Source organism: Paramisgurnus dabryanus, chromosome 10 (assembly GCF_030506205.2).
Source record: "Paramisgurnus dabryanus chromosome 10, PD_genome_1.1, whole genome shotgun sequence".
Lineage (NCBI taxonomy): Eukaryota > Metazoa > Chordata > Actinopteri > Cypriniformes > Cobitidae > Paramisgurnus > Paramisgurnus dabryanus.
Genome location: NC_133346.1, coordinates 37078074 through 37098243, shown reverse-complemented (window position 1 = coordinate 37098243; position 20170 = coordinate 37078074). Strand labels below are relative to the sequence as shown.

The window sequence follows — 20170 nt, the reverse complement described above, 5'->3', positions numbered from 1 at the left end:
TATCATAATCTAAACATGAGATTAGAAGCATTCATTTGATTCCGATCACTGACTTTAATTTCTTATGTAATATTACTTATATTATAGATACCAACGTTGTATTTTCAAAGTATATTCACTTTATGCTAAGTAGGAAGACTATAAAAATGACTTCAGCTGAGCTTTTACAGATTTGGTCACACTACTTCCATGATTTTCAGCACACATAACGCGTTTTTATTATTACTGCCTCAGTTGGGCCGTTTAGTAACAGACAAAATACACATCCACTCACCATAGCAAATGTTGTTAATATTAACCCAGATAACCGGATGTTGACATTTAATGTTATAGTTCAGCAAGGCGGCGAAGAAGAATGGGCCGTTTCTGTCTGCGAAAACGGGAACCCCCAGCAGTACGAGAACGCCCATTTGTGGCCGCAGTTGGATGATATTGATTTCCAACAGCAACACAAAAAAAACTTTAAAGGGATTAGGGCAACTGATGTGGAGGACCTCATTTCACTTGTTTTAAAATATGCCCCACAGACATTTAAAATGGTAAGCAACAATGACATTTAACAGTGATAACTAATGAGGTCAGTGATGAAAACTTTTTTTTCCAATCGCTTGGACACATTTCTTATCACTTTGGTGACTTTTGCAAAACCCTTGACACAGAGAGCACAAAAAGTAGTCTGTGTGAGCTAAACTGTGAATCATTTATCTTTTCTTTAGCAAAAAATGCTTCAAAATTAAATTAATAATTTTTTCATTTCAACACAACAACTGGCAAAACTCTGTACATACAGGCTTGATTTGCACATGTTTACATACTCCTGTAAAAAGTGTTAAACTTTTTTTTTTTCCAATCTTTAATGACTTTTTCAATACTGTTCACACAGTGAGCACAACAGCAGTCTGTGTGAGCTAAACTGTGGATCATTTATCATTGCTTTGGCACATTATGCATTCAATGACATCATTCATTACTTCATTTAACTTAAAGGCGCAAAAGAGGATGTTTTTCGCCGACTGAGAATCCAAAAACGGTTACTGAGTTTTTAAATGAGCGCATGCGTAAGAACAGCCTCCCTTCTTCACAGCTCATTTCTAGGGAACGCCTTCCAAAACTCCTGCACGAATATTTGAACATGAGTGTTTACCACCGGCATATGCTGTGTCGCGTCAGTGGATTCATTATGTGAAATTATATGATAATAAACAAATAAGATGTTAAAACGTTAGATCAGTCAACGCTACTCCCATTTCAACTAGCACAGAGGTAGGCAAGTTCGGTCCTAGAGAGCCGCAGTCCTGCATATTTTAGCCTAAGAACTGATAATCTAACCTGATGTCTAAATCATAAAGACATTGATTAGCTTGTTCAGGTGTGTTTGATTAGGGTTGGAACTAAACTCTGCAGAACTGCGGCTCTGTAGGACCGAACTTGCCTACACCCGGGTTAGGGGAACGTTATCAGAACGTTAAGCTAACGTTAGCGCGACGTTAGGAGAACGTTCCCCTAATGGTCGCAGAAGGTTACGGGGACGTTCCCCAAACCTAGAGGGAACGTTCTCTTGACGTCTAAAAAACTTTCCAGGGGGAACCAACAGGGAACGTTATTATATCTGTTATGGTAACGTTCTGAGACACCCCTCGCTGCAGCCTGCAGCGCGATGACGTAGTGGATTAATCCAATACGTAGTGGATGTTCAAACACGCATGCGCAGTGAATATTAACCCATTACGTACTGGACGCTGTTACGCGCATGCGCGGTAGTGTGTTTGGTGACTTCATATAAGCTTGCGCAATAGTGTTGGTGAGCGATCGCACGTGTTTTGATCTTTCAACAAAAATTGTATAAAGGTAGGTAATTAATCTTTGGAATCTTTATTTACTGTTTTGTTGTTTTATATGTATAGACTTGTGTAGTTATCCGAAGCTGTAGAGCTGATGACTTTTTAAAGGATCGCAGCGATTCTCATTTTAATCGTATACTTCAAAACATAACATCCCATATGGATACACTGAAGGGCAACCTGGTTTTCCTGGGGAAATTAATACTTTTTTGCTATTGCATTGTTCTAGATGAATGTCTTTAAAAAGGACAGTTGTCCAGTAATTTCAAGATGCACACGGTGCTGTGACCAGTATCACTGTCCTTTTTGTGAGACGTTCAAAACCATATCACAACTGTCCATTGATAACCATGTAGAGAATCATCTAAAGTTGGCAGTACATCATGACGGTGAGTATAATTTAACCTTTTTAATATTATTTTGCTTTAAAAAAATCATCAGAGTAATGCATGTATAACTTTTCCCCCAGATTTTGTCATTGTTAAGTGCAATTTAAACTGTAGAGAAAATTCACATTTCCACTGCTGTTATTGTCCTGCTACAGTAATAAGAAAAGTGCAGTTAATTACTCATCTTAAAAAATGTAAACAAATGTTGGCTATTCCTGGCCAGCAAGCTCAATGTACACTTCCGCATAGTCCAGCAGCCACTGCTCCACCAGCACAGACCTCTCATGTCATTACACAGGCGCCTCCCGTCATGCCCCATGGTTATCCAAACATCATCACCTCCAGTTACATCAGTCAAAGTATTTCAGTCTCCACCAACGTCACAGTCTTGGACAAGTCCATTATGTCAATCTTTGCAACCTGGGACAATGTGCCCTCATTTTGAAGCTCCATTTCCTCTTTCTGCATCCACCCAAGTACTTCCATCTCCGACTCTTTCCTCTGCCCATGTTCCACCAGAACAACCAAAGGTAAAACATCCTCAAGCAAAGAAGAGGAAAATCAAATGTGATCATTGTGATATGGAGTTGAATAAAAAGAACTTGCGTGTTCACATTAGAAGAAAGCACACTATAGTTAAAGAGGCAGTCACATTGGAACAACATTTACTTTGCCAGTGCATTGACAGTAAGCGTGGCATTTTTGCAGTGGCAAAATCTTTTAGTGCACCATCAATTCCCATCCATGTTCAAAAAAGGATTTGGGGTGTAAATGACAAAGTTATGTGTGAGCTAGACCAATGCAATACCAATGCTGAATTTGCACAAAGGAGTGGCCTGAAGCCATTTGAGTGCTGCCATCTCATGTCCTTAGCTTTCTGTCCCAAAGATGATGGCAATTCTGTTAATCTTGAAGAGGAAACCCTAACAGAGATGGTAAAAGAAAAGTGGCTTGGGGAAAGAAGGAAAGCTGCATGCATCGAAAGACAATGCATGGCAAACAAAGAAGATGTGCCACTTTCTGTAGTGATCACATTTGCTGGGCCCTCAACAAAAAGATATATATCAGTGTTTGAGCCAACAATGTCTTATTACTGCAGACTTGGAAGAGTGACTGTTGTATATGACAGTAAAAAGATCACATGGGCCTGTCCTTGTAATACAACAAAACAGTCATGTATTCAGAAAGCAATAGCTAAATGGCATTTATTTCAATGTCAGAGAGCTCTTTTCCAGAAGGTGAAGACCACCGAAATGATTGATTCCATGCAGATACCTCAACAGCAGTCTGAGAGTGTAGATGACAGTAGTGATCATCAGTACCCACCTAATGATGATGGAATAGAGAGGATGGTGCGCTATTTGATGAAAAATAAATCTCTACCTGTAGACCTTCCTCAAAATTTGACTAGTGGTCTACAACAGTGGTTCTTAACGTTATTCCTCGAGGCCCACTGCCCTGCACATTTTGTATGTCTCCCTTATTTAACACACCTGATTCAAATCATCAGCTCATTAGAAGAGATCTCAATGAACTGAACTGAGTCTGCCAGATAAAAGAGACATACAAAACATGCAGGGCAGTGGGCCTCCAGGAATAACGTTAAGAACCAGTGGTCTACAACATGGTAGTGAATTAAGACACCAACTAATACCTGAAGAAACATTCTGCTCCGAATGTGAGGGTAGTCATGTTCTAAGTGACCCTATTATTATAACCTCACGAGCAAAGATTCTGACCTTTACTGGGGTAGTTGAAGGTAAATATTCTTAAAGGGATAGTTCACTTTAAAATGAAAATTCTATCATCATTTACTCACCCACATGTTGTTCTAAACCTGTATGAATTTCTTTTTTCTGATTAACACAAAAGAAGATATTTTGAAAAATGATGGTAAACACACAGCAGTAAGTAACCATTGAATTCCATAGTCATAGTCCAAGTCCAGAGGTGGAAGTAACGAATTACAACTACTCACGTTACTGTAATTAAGTAGTTTTTTCGTGTACTTTTACTTTTATGAGTACATTTTTAAGTCTGTAATTTCCCTTGTGCTTAAGTACAAATTAAGGTCAGTAATGTACTTCGCTACTTTGAAAATCACATTCGTTACTAAGTACTTGTAAAATTTGAATCAAATTAATATTCAAATCTTTGACAGCATTTGGATATCCAATAGAAATAATTGATCGTGGGCGGGCCAATAAAAACCCTTGTATTTGAACCGGAAAAAAGCCCGGTCTCTGGAGAGCTATTCAATCGATCCTCGTGCGTCCTTCACTGTGACGTTGTATTTAGTGTTTTAATGTCAAAGAACTTTGGTGTTATGGACGCTGAATTAATTAAAAATTCAGAAGAAATACCGGATGATGAGTGCCCATGGCCGCACCTGGGAGTTGTTCAAACAGAGGAAGGAAAGGAGACAGCGTGTAAATGTAATGCAAACTTTGTTTGCCATCTGCAGTGATTTCGGCTTACAATACTTCAGCCTCTAATCTCAAAAAGCACATTATGGTAAGAAGACTTATAACCATATTTATTTGATCGTTTTCGTTTTTAATGTTGGGTAGACCTCACGATAATTTGCCTGAAAACATCACTTGAAACAGGTAGGTATGTGACAAAATGACGTAATACGCACGAGCGCTTTGTTCCCACGGCTGTGTTCCTAGCAGGTATTCAGCGCCAGACGCGTTGTTGACTTAGGAAATCTGTCATATCTTTGCTTTGTGAATACCTCTAAAGCCCATATACTAGTGACATAAATTACTTCCTCACGTTGATTCTCACGTTCGAATTTCCAAGATTGCTGTTGTAAGAAGAAAGTTATAAGCGAAGCAAAATTTCTCTCGTGTTTGGCATTGAAATCCTCTATGAAGGCGAGTATTTTTTTGTTTCAAACCAAATTCTTTTGATAGAATATACATTTAACTTGAATTAGGTGAAGTTTGGGATTGATTGTAACATTCGCATGTGCTTTTTTAAGATCCGCAATTGACGTTGTTGTCAAAAGCAGAATCGCCCATTCAATCATTTTGGCTTACAAAAATTCTCCGTTTTCATTAATCCGTGCATTATTTTTTAAAGTAATCATACAGAACGAAGGATTAGAATCTCTAGATTACATTATTGGCATAATTTTGTCAAACATATAAATAAATACATGCATGCAACATGCATGCATTTATTGAATTATTATTAATGATAAATAACATAATCATCAATTAATGTATTAATAATATCTGACCATTTAAATTGCTCGCCAGCAGTATTATTCAATTAAGAAATATTAAAGAAACAATGAAATGTTTCTTTAATATATAAAAATACAGCTTTTATTTGAGAGGGCTTTGATTTCATATGGAAAGATATGCGTGGATTGATGCTCTCGGTTTCATTAATTAGTGGTTAATCAAAAATAATAACATTTATATATATATCTTTTAAAAAGATGTCATCTTAATCTTGGGCTTTTAATTACATACAATGTGGTGTTTGAATTATGCAAATAGACCAAGAAATGAGAAAGTTATGATATTTTAAAGTGTTTGGTCAAGCGGAAGTTTTTCATAGTTTTATAGTTTTAATTGGGTACAAAAATGCCCCCTAATTTTCGAGTTAAAAAATTCCATATCTTTCTTAATAATTATCCGATTTTAATAATTTAAAAACCATTTTAAAGTTCTTTTTATTATCTATCATATGGTTATAATTATATATGTATTTATATTTTTTGTCACATACCTAAAACATGAGCTTCAGTTACCTAGGTGACGAGCACGTAGACCGTAAAAAAAGATTTAACATTGTAAAATGGCGCTCAAAGTTAAATTTCATGTCATTGTCAACATTGTATTATTCATATTGAATCAGTGTTTTAAGCTTATAATAATAAACAGTCAAATAAGGACTCTTTTATCAAATTAGTCTGTTGCCGTGTCCCACTGGCGTAGCAGTGTAACTGCACTGACAGCCTGTCTAAATTACACATATGTCAGTGCTAAATCATAAATGCTGATAACTTTTGAAATATTGTAGTGTACTTTTGGAAAGCTTTCTTGTCCAATAATATTTTTAACTCTTTTCCCCGCCATTGACGAGTTATCTTGTCAATTAAGAAAAAAAAACATTTGCATAAAACGTGTTTCTGAAGAATTTATGTTAATGTGCAATACCGCGATTGTCCACTAGATAGCGGACTTACCCAATTTATGGATAAACTGAAGCCAAAACGTTATTTACTAATTAGGGCCCGAGCACACCGGGGTGTGAGGACCCTATTGTTCTTCAAGGAGTTATTATTATTTTTTTCTTTTTCTCCGACTTCAGCGGGACTTTAGAGGGCCTAAACATACTCGAAAACTCATGAAATTTTGCACAGATGTCAAGAGTGATGAAAATTTACATGTGGTGTATGCTTTAGAATTAGGCGTGAGAAAATAGCTCTATAGCGCCACCTACAAATTTTCAACGAAGCAGCCCTCGGACTGTGTTTGACGTACAATTACGAAATTCGGTACGCGTCTGTAGCATGACAAGACCTACAAAAAAGTCTCTTGGAGCGAAGCCGTAAACCAAACAGGAAGTCAGCTATTCTGAGTTATTTTTGTGATTTGGGCGCAGTTTTTGTCATTTCCAGGCGTCATACTTTAACTAACTCCTCCTACAGTTTTCGTCGGATCATCTTCATATTTGGTGAGTGTCATCTTAAGGCCTTTGTGATGCTAAATTGCGAATGATTTGACTCTACGTAAAAATTTGTGTCGGTTCTGGCCCGACAAAGTTTGATGTTTTCCAATGAAACAGGAAGTTGCTGGAACTCATGCATACAGTGTCCGATCTGTCCCAAATTTCACATGATTGCTAAGAGTCCTGACCTGAACACATCTACATAACAATTTTCATTTATAGCCATAGCGCCACCAGCTGGCAACCTGAAGGAACATGTTTTAGCGCCACTTTCAAATATTGAATGAAGCAGCCCTTGGACTGTGTTTAACTTACATGTACGAATTTCGGTATGCTCATGTATTATTACAAGCCCTACAAAAAAGTCTCTTGGAGCAACGCCCTAAACCAAACAGGAAGTCAGCTATTTTGAATTATTTCTCAGATTTTGGCTCAGTTTTTCTCATTTCCAGCAGTCATACTTTAACTAACTCCTCCTACAGTTTTCGTCGGATCATCATCATATTTGGCGAGTGTCATCTTAAGGCCTTTGTGATGCTAAATTGCGAAGGATTTGATTCTATATTAAAATTTGTGTCTGTTTCGGCCAGCCAAAGTTTGATGTTTCGCTATGAAACAGGTTGCTGGAACTCAGGCATACAGTGTCCGATCTGTCCCAAACTTCACATGATTAATAAGAGTCCTGGAGTGAACACATCTACATGTCATTAGTCACTTATGGTTATAGCGCCACCAGCTGGCAACAGGAAGTGACATGTTTACAATGATTATCCAATGTCTGATCTGTCCCAAACTTCACATGATTAATAAGAGTCCTGGAGTGAACACATCTACATGTCAATAGTCACTTATGGTTATAGCGCCACCAGCTGGCAACAGGAAGTGACATGTTTACACTGATTATGCAATGTCCGATCTTTCCCTAACTTCACATGATTAATAAGAGTCCTGGACTGAACACATCTACATGTCAATAGTCACTTATGGTTATAGCGCCACCAGCTGACAACAGGAAGTGACATGTTTACACTGATTATGCAATGTCTGATCTGTCCCAAATTTCACATGATTAATAAGAGTCCTGGACTGAACACATCTACATGTCAATAGTCACTTATGGTTATAGCGCCACCAGCTGGCAACAGGAAGTGACATGTTTACAATGATTATCCAATGTCTGATCTGTCCCAAACTTCACATGATTAATAAGAGTCCTGGACTGAACACATCTACATGTCAATAGTCACTTATGGTTATAGCGCCACCAGCTGGCAACAAGAAGTGACATGTTTACAATGATTATCCAATGTCTGATCTGTCCCAAACTTCACATGATTAATAAGAGTCCTGGAGTGAACACATCTACATGTCATTAGTCACTTATGGTTATAGCGCCACCAGCTGGCAACAGGAAGTGACATGTTTACAATGATTATCCAATGTCTGATCTGTCCCAAACTTCACATGATTAATAAGAGTCCTGGAGTGAACACATCTACATGTCAATAGTCACTTATGGTTATAGCGCCACCAGCTGGCAACAGGAAGTGACATGTTTACACTGATTATGCAATGTCCGATCTTTCCCTAACTTCACATGATTAATAAGAGTCCTGGACTGAACACATCTACATGTCAATAGTCACTTATGGTTATAGCGCCACCAGCTGACAACAGGAAGTGACATGTTTACACTGATTATGCAATGTCTGATCTGTCCCAAACTTCACATGATTAATAAGAGTCCTGGACTGAACACATCTACATGTCAATAGTCACTTATGGTTATAGCGCCACCAGCTGACAACAGGAAGTGACATGTTTACACTGATTATGCAATGTCCGATCTTTCCCTAACTTCACATGATTAATAAGAGTCCTGGACTGAACACATCTACATGTCAATAGTCACCAGTGTTGGGCAAGTTACTGAAAATTAGTAATTAGTTACAGTTACTAGTTACTTCTTTTAAAAGTAACTGAATAGTTACTTTTATGTCTGCTTTTTAAATGTAAATATGAACAGTACTGAACAGTCAAACAGTAAAATGATATGGATGGGCTATTTTACACATAAGACTCTAATATATCACATACTGTAGGAGCCTATTTTGCTTTAGATTCAACTTTTGAATATTTTTGTTAGAAATTATCTTAATATTTAAACTTAGTTTATTTATGTATATCATTTAGACCATTTAGACAAATATTCTGCATGTTTACAAAAATATAAAATGTGTTAAAATTGTGTAGTGTCTCTTTAAAAATTTGGAGACAATTGTGTCAACATGTCAAATTTTCTAAAATAAATTATAATTTTTCTGATTTCATATTTATTTTAATAAGTTAGAAACGTCTCCGCTGTGTCCTGCTGACAGGCACGATGCGTGTGCAGCAGATGAGGCAAATTATGGGTCCTCCGAAGGTTAGACCGTCTCATTTCAGTTCTCTTCGCGAACTTCTGAGCGCCTTGAATGGGCAAGTGCTCACCTTTTATTGCATGCTTAGTAGGGTGCAGCACTTGAATTGGAACACAGCTTGTGAAGCTTGCCACAGGGACTGCGCTCTTTGGTCATATATTGTTTGTTTTCTGTTGGATTTAAATGATACACAGGATTAAAGGAAGATATTTATTCAGAAAACGGAGTAGGCTACGTGGATTGTTTTGTCGGACGGACACAGAGCGAGTGGATTGTTTTGTCAGATGGACACAGAGCGAGTGGATTTTTTGTTCGGATACGGAGAGACTGAAACTAAAACTAAAAGCGAGCTCACACATACTATGGAGTTTTAACACGGGTGTACACCGCAGTGTGAATATTTTAGTGGAAACAACAATCGCGGATCGTTCTCTTCCATGAAGCCGATGTAAACATCTAAGAATATATGATCATTTCTTAGATTTATTACCTTTGTGGACTACAAATGCAAGTTGATGTCATACTGCGATTGCTTAGTGAAGATAATTTACAAACATGAGACCGGATGGATTATGACTTGCGCACAATTTTTAAACAAAGGTATGTTGTCCCGTTTAGATTTTTCATGTTCATTCTATATGCACTGTCAGCTATGATGAAGTGTAATGAATTATTGCGCCGCCAACTACAGTCCTGCGACGTCAGATATGTCTTGTCTATTTTTTACAAAATAGAGTAACGCGCGTAACGAACTCATTTAAATTTCAGTAATTGTAATTGCGTTACTTGATTTAAAAAAATAGTGGAGTTACAGTAACGCGTTACTCCCATCACTGATAGTCACTTATGATGCCAATAGTCAGTTACGGTCATAGCGCCACCAGCTGGTAACAGGAAGTAACATGTTTACAATGATAATGCAATGTCAGATTTGTCCCAAACTTCACATGATTGATAAGAGTCCTGGACAGAACACATCTACGTGCCAATATTTACATGTAGTCACTCATACACACACACACTCGCTCACTCACTCTCTCTCTCTCTCATGCTATCTTACACGATGCTACCTCGCTGTCATTTGTAATTAGCAACAGGAAATGTGGCACATTATACTACACTTTTAAATGGTTCACCTATGTTTACATGCTTAAATGCCTATTTACTACTGTTCCCTTTAATTCTTCTCATGCCACGGCGTGGCGGTGTCAGGTGTGCGAGGGCCCTTCCATCACTGCTTGCAGTTTTAATTTTATGTTTGATATTCGTTCTGAATCTGATCTCTAACTAAATTCCTTCACAAAAATGCAATTGTTTCAGCTTTTTGCTAAAAAAAAAATGTGTATTTGTAAAGAATAACACCAATATTTAAGAGTTTATAAGCAGGGAAAAAAATAGGATGGAACGGTTTTTCACTTTTTTTATTGTTTGTTTGAAAGTAGATGGTCTGTTCTTTCATTTGATATATATATTTTTAGAAAAAAAAATTCCTGGAAGGCATTTTGTAAAACTTTTGTGAAAATCATAAAAAATGCTGGCGGGCAACTTTTCGAAAAATGGCTGGCGGGGAATGAGTTAATGTAAAAAAAATCTGTTTTTAAATAAAATAACCCAACAAGCTTATTTATATTGTATCATAATTCATTAATAATAATAACATTAGACCATTTTTATAACTTGATAAAAATTATATGAAGAAACAATATGAAATAATATAGCTGCTGTTAAAATCATTTAACATTCTTTAAACAGACAAAATTCCTGTACTATGTGTTTATTCGTATAAAACACAAATTGCCTGTTTTTAATCCATTCATATCTCTGATTTCATTCAATGGATTTAATGTTTATTCAATAAATATCACCGGCTAAAAAGTAATTTGTACTTGAGTAGTTTTTAAGAGGGGTACTTTGTACTTTTACTTAAGTACATTTTTAACACCAGTACGTTTACTTGTAATTGAGTATTTTTTTAGCAACTACTTGTACTTGTACTTGAGTACAAATTTTCAGTACTCTTTCCACCTCTGTCCAAGTCTATGGTTACTTACTGCTGTGTGTTTACCATTATTTCTCAAAATATCTTCTTTTGTGTTCACCAGAAAAAAGAAATTCATACAGGTTTAGAACAACATGAGGATGAGTAAATGATGACAGAATTTTCATTTTAAAGTGAACTATCCCTTTAAATAAAACATTCAGATTGTTTAAGAAGTGTACTGTTATTTTGTATTAACTTTTCTGCTCTCCATTAAGGAATTTCAACTTACTACAAAGTATGTAGCAACTGCAGCATGATGTACAGGTACCAGGAATTTACTGATGGTATCCATAACTTCAATGACCATCTTTTGCTTTCTCTACACTTGTGTGTAATTCTACGCAATGCTCTTCAGGTAATGTGTGTAACTACAGATGTTGATAATGTTTTGTGTAATAAGTATTATGTCATGTAACAATCTTTTTTTCTTTATACTCTGTGAATATGCATAGAATCACACTGCTGTTAGCAGAGTAGTGAGCATACTAGAAGCCACTGCCAAAGTAAAATTCCCCAAAGACATAGTGCTCCATGGTTACCTCCACTTTGAAGCCTTAAGCAGCCATGTTTATTCTTACACCTGCATCAATTGTGGTTATCACCCCAAAGTGGTGATCATGGATCTCCACAAGAAAGGTGTATTCACTATTCCCTGTAAGTGTGTTTTCTGTACATTGTATTACAAATGCTTTCAAAAAGTGTTGTGTTCCTGATTTGTGAATTGTGTGTTGCAGTCAGTGAAATAGCCACACCACCATCAGAATTTAAGGGTGATACAAACATTGTCTCTTTTTGGGAATCCATAACAATGGAAATGATTGGCCGGGGATTTCTTTCAAGTAAGTTATTTAATGTTATATTATCTAGGTCTGTGTAACTAAAGAAACATTTTTTAAGTATACTTATACACTCTGTATTTCTCTTAAGGTGGCAGGAAAAATCCCTTTGTAGTTTACCCAAGTTATGATTTCTGGGCTCCTTGGATTGGACCTAATACCCGGAAGTCAGACATTGTTCTAAATACTGAGCATGCAAAACTACAAAAAACAAAGTCCTGTGATGTTCCAGATCTTGATGTCACAGAGGAAAGGCTAGGTGATGAGCTCTTTAATGTAAAGGTAGGAACAAATTTACAATGTCTTATTATGTTTTGCAACAATTTTGATTTTAACCAATGCCTGTCATATGTTTAGGTTGATGCAGTGAGGAAGCTGTGCAAAGAATGTGGATTGGACACAAAGGGATCAAGGATGGATCTTGTGTTACGTTTGCGAACAGAGATGCAAAACCGCTCAGCATATGACAAAATCTTCCAGCAGATTTGGGGTGCTTCTGGTAAAACACTCATTTCTTAAATATCTTTATAACAATAAAAATAGTAATATATTTTAATAATACATAAATATGTAGCTTTGATGGGAAAATAATAATAATAATGTCACAGGAGTTAAAAATGTATGTTGATGGACACTTCATTTTGAGCAATGATGGTTTCATCGGAACATGCAATATTTTATTTGCTTTAAGAACTTACTTGCAATTTATACATGGGTTAATTAACACACAGTAAACTAGTCAACCCACTCACAAACTGTTGGTAAAAGTAGGTAGATGAATTACACACAACTGTATGGTATGAATAGTATGGTATGAATAAATTATGAAAACCTAGATTTTCATTAAGTTAATAGTTTAATTGTTACTTGTATTCTTTTCTCTAAGGTGGCTGGGCAGTCATTATGTGTCCATGTGGAATAGTGTATTCAATCAAATTCAACATAAGAGCAGAATCTCCAAGAGACTTTGCAGACTTGCTGCTGAGTTGGAAGCACTTTCCTAATGTTGTTATATACGACTTTGCTAGAGGACTTGCTGCACATGTTAATCTTCGTGAAGCAGATTCCCTACCTTTCAGTCCCCACGAAGGGAGACTTGCTGCACCAACTACAGCAAATATCCAGCTAGCAAAAGAAGGCAAGCTCAAGGTTAATCTTCCATGGTTGAAAAATAAGAAGGAGGATGAGAATACCAACTGCCATCCTTTGACTGGATCATCAGAGCATTATGCTTTGTATGATAAGTTCCATGAATTTAACACCAAAGACCCAAGAGATGCTCTTCGACGAGTCCAAGTAGTCCCAGAACTTTGTGGATGGGTAAATACTCAAACTGCAGAACAACTCTTTGCTGCAATGCGCAAAAACAACTATTTTCTGAACATGCTCACGCCATCAGGACACACGTTTTTGATGCGCAACATCATTCACCATTATAACACAGCACAGAATAAGAACATGGAGGACAGTCTAAGAAAAGTTGTATCACCAAGTGATCAGTTAACCTTCAATGTTTATGGTCAGATAGTTCTTGGTAAGTGTTTTTTATTTTTTTTATTTTTATATTATCATAGAGTGACCAGTAATTTTGTCATGTACTATATGTGAAGGTACGGCTCCACAGTCCCTTAATGATAGTGAGGGACTCTCATGTGATATTCTACAAAAAGGCCCAGTAAAACCCAGTAAGTAATATTATGATGAACACTGTACTTGCAAAATCTCACTTCATTTTATACAGTTGTGTCATAATATTTTGTTAAATTTTCAGGCCCTACACAGGTTTCAGGCCCTACACAGGTTTCAGGCCCTACACAGGTTTCAGGCCCTACACAGGGTTCAGGCCCTACCCAGGGTTCAGGCCCTACCCAGGGTTCAGGCCCTACCCAGGGTTCAGTGATTGACATGACAGCTCTACAAAATATCCAGCCAAACAGAGCATGCTGGATGCATCCACACACCAGTAACCAAATAAAGATGGTATATTGGATTATTTTGTATTTTTTTTGCAAAGTGTATAAGCTTACTTAAAATTGTTTTTGTTTTTCTAGATAAATAATGCTTTAAATGAAAAGGAATCTGAAAAACAATTTTTGGCTCAAGTAGAAACAATTGTTTTGGACCGATCAGATTTTATGACTTTGGGAAATCCAAATAATGTTGAAGGGACTGCGAGTACTAGCACATGCACAATCATGCTTTTGTTTTGTGATGAGTGAATATTAAATTTGGTTTCTCTCAAATTATTACAGATTTTGAATGCCTGCCTTGCAGTCGTCAGGGATATTGCTGACTTAAAGGTGACTTAAAGGTTTTTCTTGTCTTCTGTGTGAAACCTTTTTTTTTTTTTTTTGAGTGAGAAAGTATGCATAAGTGATTCATTATATATGCAATCAAATTAACTCACATTTTAAATGGTTTCTGGCAGAACATAAAGGTCCATTGCTATAACTCGTATGTGACCAGGACATGGTTGCCACCATATTGTGCAGACCCTTCAGCTAACTTACCTGTAAGTATAACTTGGTTCATTTTTTGTGATGTTTAAAAATGTTTGTTGTCTGTATTAATTTAGGACAACATAGCCAGATGTGACTATATCTTACTGCCTTCCTGTGCATCAAACCACTGGATGATATGTGTAAGTCTAGTATGTTTAAATAAATTCTCCTCAAAGAAAAAAACAAACTGTGGTGTTTTCCATTAAAGCAAGTAACACTGAGATTTTTTAACATAACTAACAATTGTATCTTCCAAGAATCGTTTAATATAACCAGTTTTACAGATCATGAAACCAAAATGCAGAGAGATGTTTTTGCTTGACTCACTGCACGGCACGGGCATCAGCGATTCTCGTTACATTGATTCCTACAGGTTTTCTTCAGAAAATTTTAAGAGTTCAAAAGAAGTTCAGGATTATGGTAGTTCTGTTTTGTGCCATACATCCTTTTGCATGCATTTTTTTTCTATGGCTCATTTTTCATTGATGCTTAAACTGTTTAAATCTACCTAATTTCTGGAATTATATTTTATAGTTAATGGGTATATTTGTTTAAACAGTGTTAAATGAGCCAAGAATTTGTTTGGGGTCGTTCCACCCCAGTTTGTTCGTTTGTTTATTTTATTAGCATTTCATTATTATTTTAGTCAATTTTTGTTTTAATAAAGCTGGCTTGAAAAAGCCAACTTACTGTAATGCTACTTAAATGTATATTTTTTCTTTTTTTTCATGCTTTTATACTACTCCACACTTTCTATATAGGCTTTTTCAAGCCAACTTAAAGTTTATCTATGAACTTTACTCATCTAGTTGTTTTTTAAATGCTTTGTAGAATACTTGCACAGGAACTACATCCTGGGCCGTGGAAAGAATATGGACGTAATGATCTCAGCGTAAGCAGTTTTCTTGTTGGCATCACTAAATCCCATTTAAGATATTCAACCACATTGTTTTTTTTTTTTTTTTTTAATAATTATAACATGTTTTTCAATTTAACTCAACAGGGTGCTCCAAGGCAGATTTGGTCAAATAACTGTGGAGTGTTTGTGTTGATGGTAGGAAGATTTCTTTAATAACAATAAGAAAAGTTTTAACAATTTTGATAACATTGTCAGATTGCTGTCTGTCATTGTTAATTTATTTGGTAGTTTATGAGCAAAACCAATATCCAACAAACTTAAGATATTGATGCAATCTCCCAAAACCATTTAATTAAAGTTTATTACTTATCATTTATGTCTGTTTTGATGAAACTTACTATTAATGTTACAGTACACATTGTACGTTGTAATGGGAGGTGTCTTTGATTTTGCTGAGGTAAGCAATCAAAACTAATCATTTGGTTAAACATTTATTCTCAAAGTATGATTGTGATTTACATTAATCATATTTCCAGTCTGACATGGCTGCAATAAGGAGATGGTGGTGCTTACTCCTGCTAACAAATTACCATGTCAAGTAAGCCAATTTGCAAGTACTCCCAATAAATACAACATATTTATTAGTAGTAGTAGTAGCAGTATTTATCCTCTGTTTAAAAATTTTTATTTGCACAGTATTTGGTAATTTTCTTTTTCCTGTGTGGTGTAAATACGTTCAGGGCAAACTGTAGTTCACTTTTTTATTTATATTTATTTTTAACTTATATATATATATATATATATATATATATTTTAAGATCAGATGCTGAAAGAAAGCTTCTCAGAAAAAGGCACAAAGCAATGAAGACAGGTTTAACTTCAACTAAAACAGGTTTGCAAAAACTAATCTGACAACGGATGATAAAAAATTTTAGTTCCCTTTTCCATAAATATTTAATGATTGATGTATTGGTATGATTATAATTTATTTTTCTTTCTTTCTGGAGCATTGGCAACAGAAGCTGATTACATAACTAAGGTGGGAGTTTTCCCTATTCGAATGTTTTTATTTTTTAATATGTTAAATGTATGCCTTTTATTTTATATTGAATAATATAAAAAAAATTCGCAGATGCCACCTAAGGTCCTGAGATGTATACTTATGCATGTGGTCAAAGAAGATGGAGATGTGGCTTTATTCAGACTGTCTTTGACGTGCAGGCTTTTCCGTGATGTTGTTTGTGAGGCACCATTCAGAGAAGAAGCTCATTTTGCCTGGCTTGACAGTAAGTTGTTTTATCTTTTTTACCAGTACAGATTACATTTAAAATGCAAATGCATTTTAAGCTTTGCTTAGAACTTTTCATTACTTTTAATCTCTTTCTTACAATAGGTGTTGTCGACTGGAGTGCATTCTCCAGTGACTTCAAGGAGATGTATCGAGTGGCATATAAACTGACCACTTGCCTTTGTTGTGGATACATATTTAAAGATTTCCCGCCAGGCTATGTTGGAGATGGAAGGAAAGGAATTCTTCGTGCATTTTACTCTACCAAATACTTTGACGGTTACTGCTCAGCAGACTGCTTCATCATTGACGGAAATCACTATAGCCCTTAGAACAGGGGTCACCAATGCTGGTCCTTGTGGGCCGGTGTCTCTGCAGAGTTTAGCTCCAACCCTAATCAAACACACCTGAAGCACCAATTAGCTACTTCAGGTGTGTTTGATTGGGGTTGGAGCTAAACTCTGCAGACACCGACCCTCAAGGACCAGGATTGGTGACCACTGCCTTAGAACAACATGAGGTGGAACATAAATGGTCACTTGAGTGACAAATGCTTGATCTGAAGTTTTACATTTTTTGTGTTTTGCACTCAACAGCAAAGAAACCTTATAATGTATAGCCATTAAAGAAGGAACAACAGACAAAACATCATTAAGCATTTATTGGTACAGATGTGGCCTTTAAAAATGCGCGTCTCTGAGAGCAGAATGCCGCGGAGACTTCCGAAATTCTGCGAGATCCCGCAGAAGGGGGGTTCGGTGGGGGACGCAGGAAATATAAAAACCTGTAGAGGGCAGGCGTGTTTCATGTAGGCCATACTGACAACAATGTGTGTGCTCGACTTCATGCTGAGCGTATACTGTATGATATTGAAGTAACATGACACGGATTATCGATGTTTAGGCGATAGACTTTGATGTCATACAAATGCATGCTTTTTGGCAAACATTTTGTTGGCAAAGTTTTCTTTTGCCAGTTACATAAACAGTCACATATTCTTCATAAAAATCTGACTCAAACGCGCATCATTTGACTTATTTTTTCCGTGTACTTACAGTAGAAGAGACGTGATGTATGATAATCGAGTCTTATAACAAAATAATTCGCGAAGACCTTTTAAGAGACCGAGCGCATTTACGCAATATCATTAACTAGTTTATCTAATTTTACATTTAGTTCATTTTTGCATCTGAACGTTTTAATAGCTTGCATGGTTGTGTTGCGCTTTTCTGCATTACTGAACAGTAGGCTACTTTTTATATTATCATGTTTCCCTTTACATGGTATGAAACACGATAAAAAGTATGCAATGGTGTTTAATACATTTCACTAAGAATTTGTATAATATGTTATACTTTTGTACTAAGGAAATAAAATCATATTGTGAGTGTAAATATTCATAAATTCGAGGAGTTTCTGAGGTGTTTGTCATCGGCAAAATGCGCAGTTTCTTTGTTGCTGATTAAAAACCGTTGGCTATGTGATTGTTTAAAATTGACATTTTTTCTACTTATTATTAATTTATTTTTTGCCTACATTTACTCAAATAATATCAATGTGAAAATATAAGCAAATTATACTTCAAGTTAAAAACTTACACATTTTTGATGTCAAATAGAAATAATAATAATTTGAAATATGCAATTATTACAGTTTTAAAAACCTTTTTAAATATATTGACTAAAATAATCTGTAAATGTTATACTTCTATTATTAAGGCGTATACATCAAATAATATATGTACATTTTACACAAAATATCTGTTTTATTTTTAGAAATTTATTTTCCAACTAAAAAAATCGCATAACTGCATTAAGGGATTTTATTAAGTTAGGCTACTTTAATCATTTATTTTAGAGATATTTACAAAGCCACTAAATAATTTTTAACAGTGTGTAAATTATGGCATTACGGTAGACTATTATTAAATGCATATAAATAAAAATATGTAAAACTAAATAAAAAAGATATCATACACGGACTGTATGTAAGCATACGTTTTCTTGTTCGGTGCACGTGGGTTTAAATGCCGTTTTTCTAAAGAAGAATTTTAAAAATTTATTGGTGGTAGTTGAGAAGAATTCCTTTTTCCATTTCTAAATAATTTTGAGCGCAATATAAATATATCATATTGTTATTCTTATTATATAAGAATACGCAATTTTTACAACATTTTTAACATATAGAAAATATACGTTAAGCATGTTGTGTGTATTTCCTAATTACAAGCTTTTGATGAAATTGCACCAAAACTAAATGTGCATAAAAACATAAAAAAGTCATTGAAATAAGCGAAAAATCTTTTTTATGAGCTCAAATTTTAGAATATAATGTGCTATTGCTGAAAATTGCCCATCTCTAAAGGAGAATATTCATCTTTAAAGTTTAAGAAACAAAAAAGTACTGATAAGCATTCTCAAATATATATATTCTGCAAGCACTCATTTATCCATAATGATGTAATTTATTTTTTAATAACATATTGTCGCTGTCGGGCAAAGATACTCTCTGGACACCAAGACCATGTCTATGGGTTCAAGAATAACAAAATATTGGCCATTTGAAACTCGAAAGTCATCACTTTATTTAGTCCCATTGTTTTCCATTTTGCGATAAAACTCCTGTGCGCGTCGTTCAAATTCATTGAAATTTCGTTCACTTGTAGTTTACCAAGTATGTATAATACAATTTCAATAATGTTTTTACACTGCACATCGTCTGAGGAAATCCGAAGTTGCGTCGAGGGGAACCAAGCTGACAGCCGCGACAGCAGAGATTGTCAAGTACCTACAAAAGGGTATTGGAAAAAGCTTGCATCTGACCTGCAGCGATATCATTCTGGCTTGGTGGGATGTCAGCCAGCGAGAGTCCTCTGATTCTGACCTTGTTCTTTTACTCCTCAGAGTCTAAAACCAGGAGGGCATATTAAGTATTCATTTTATTTTCATTTTAACAGAGCAGCTATGGTTGCGGGTTTCACACACCTCTCCAAACCACTTTGTTAACACTATGCTTGTTCGACTTCATGCGGCGCCGCAAGAACCGACAGCCGGATGACGTCAGAGTACCGCGAGAATGATTCAAGAAATCATATTTCGCCTCGCTCTCGCGATACTGTGACGTCTTCCGGCTGTCGATTCTCGGGGCGACGCATGAAGTCGAACTAGCCTATTGACAGCAGCAAAAGCTACGCATGCGCTTTTAACTTGTAAAACTCAAAGGTGTATGGGTAATGTAGTCTCTGCTCTAGGTGGGACGAATTAGGTAGCTTGCATTGTGAAGGGCGCTTTGAAAAGCGGCAGCGCA

The 20170-nt window shown here is 35.9% G+C and overlaps 2 protein-coding genes across 4 annotated transcripts; both read left to right on the top strand.

Annotated features, from left to right (window-relative positions):
- Positions 1-1700: 1700 nt before the first annotated feature.
- LOC135745169 (HMG domain-containing protein 3-like) lies at positions 1701-14525 on the top strand. The gene is made up of 12 exons (XM_073816123.1): positions 1701-1848; positions 2071-2230; positions 11596-11735; positions 11833-12034; positions 12115-12219; positions 12308-12498; positions 12574-12715; positions 13103-13750; positions 13827-13901; positions 13988-14196; positions 14268-14391; positions 14491-14525. Exons 2-12 carry the CDS (start codon positions 2071-2073, stop codon positions 14523-14525), a joined length of 2031 nt encoding a protein of 676 aa, XP_073672224.1. The 5' UTR covers positions 1701-1848.
- LOC135718170 (uncharacterized) lies at positions 14390-18008 on the top strand. 3 transcript variants are annotated; one of them, XM_065240436.2, is made up of 11 exons: positions 14390-14516; positions 14645-14728; positions 14792-14857; positions 15549-15609; positions 15721-15771; positions 15989-16033; positions 16113-16174; positions 16395-16468; positions 16584-16615; positions 16709-16862; positions 16970-18008. In XM_065240436.2, exons 5-11 carry the CDS (start codon positions 15769-15771, stop codon positions 17194-17196), a joined length of 597 nt encoding a protein of 198 aa, XP_065096508.2. In that variant the 5' UTR covers positions 14390-14516; positions 14645-14728; positions 14792-14857; positions 15549-15609; positions 15721-15768; the 3' UTR covers positions 17197-18008. The 3 variants fall into 3 exon arrangements, with proteins under 3 accessions (XP_065096508.2, XP_065096504.2, XP_073672209.1); XM_065240432.2 differs by having other exon boundaries at positions 14792-15609; XM_073816108.1 differs by having other exon boundaries at positions 14645-14732; positions 14792-15609.
- The last annotated feature ends 2162 nt before the right edge of the window (positions 18009-20170 follow it).

What these genes read in the sequence shown, in the direction of transcription:
- LOC135745169 (XM_073816123.1), top strand. Translation starts at nt 2,071, where the DNA reads ATGAATGTCTTTAAAAAGGACAGTTGTCCAGTAATTTCAAGATGCACA. An exon ending in CCAGTAACCAAATAAAGATG is followed by an intron (nt 14,197 to 14,267) that starts GTATATTGGATT and finishes TTGTTTTTCTAG; the next exon opens with ATAAATAATGCTTTAAATGA. An exon ending in TAATGTTGAAGGGACTGCGA is followed by an intron (nt 14,392 to 14,490) that starts GTACTAGCACAT and finishes CCTGCCTTGCAG; the next exon opens with TCGTCAGGGATATTGCTGAC.
- LOC135718170 (XM_065240432.2), top strand. Translation starts at nt 15,538, where the DNA reads ATGCTTTGTAGAATACTTGCACAGGAACTACATCCTGGGCCGTGGAAA. An exon ending in ATGGACGTAATGATCTCAGC is followed by an intron (nt 15,610 to 15,720) that starts GTAAGCAGTTTT and finishes TTAACTCAACAG; the next exon opens with GGTGCTCCAAGGCAGATTTG. An exon ending in GTGTCTTTGATTTTGCTGAG is followed by an intron (nt 16,034 to 16,112) that starts GTAAGCAATCAA and finishes TCATATTTCCAG; the next exon opens with TCTGACATGGCTGCAATAAG.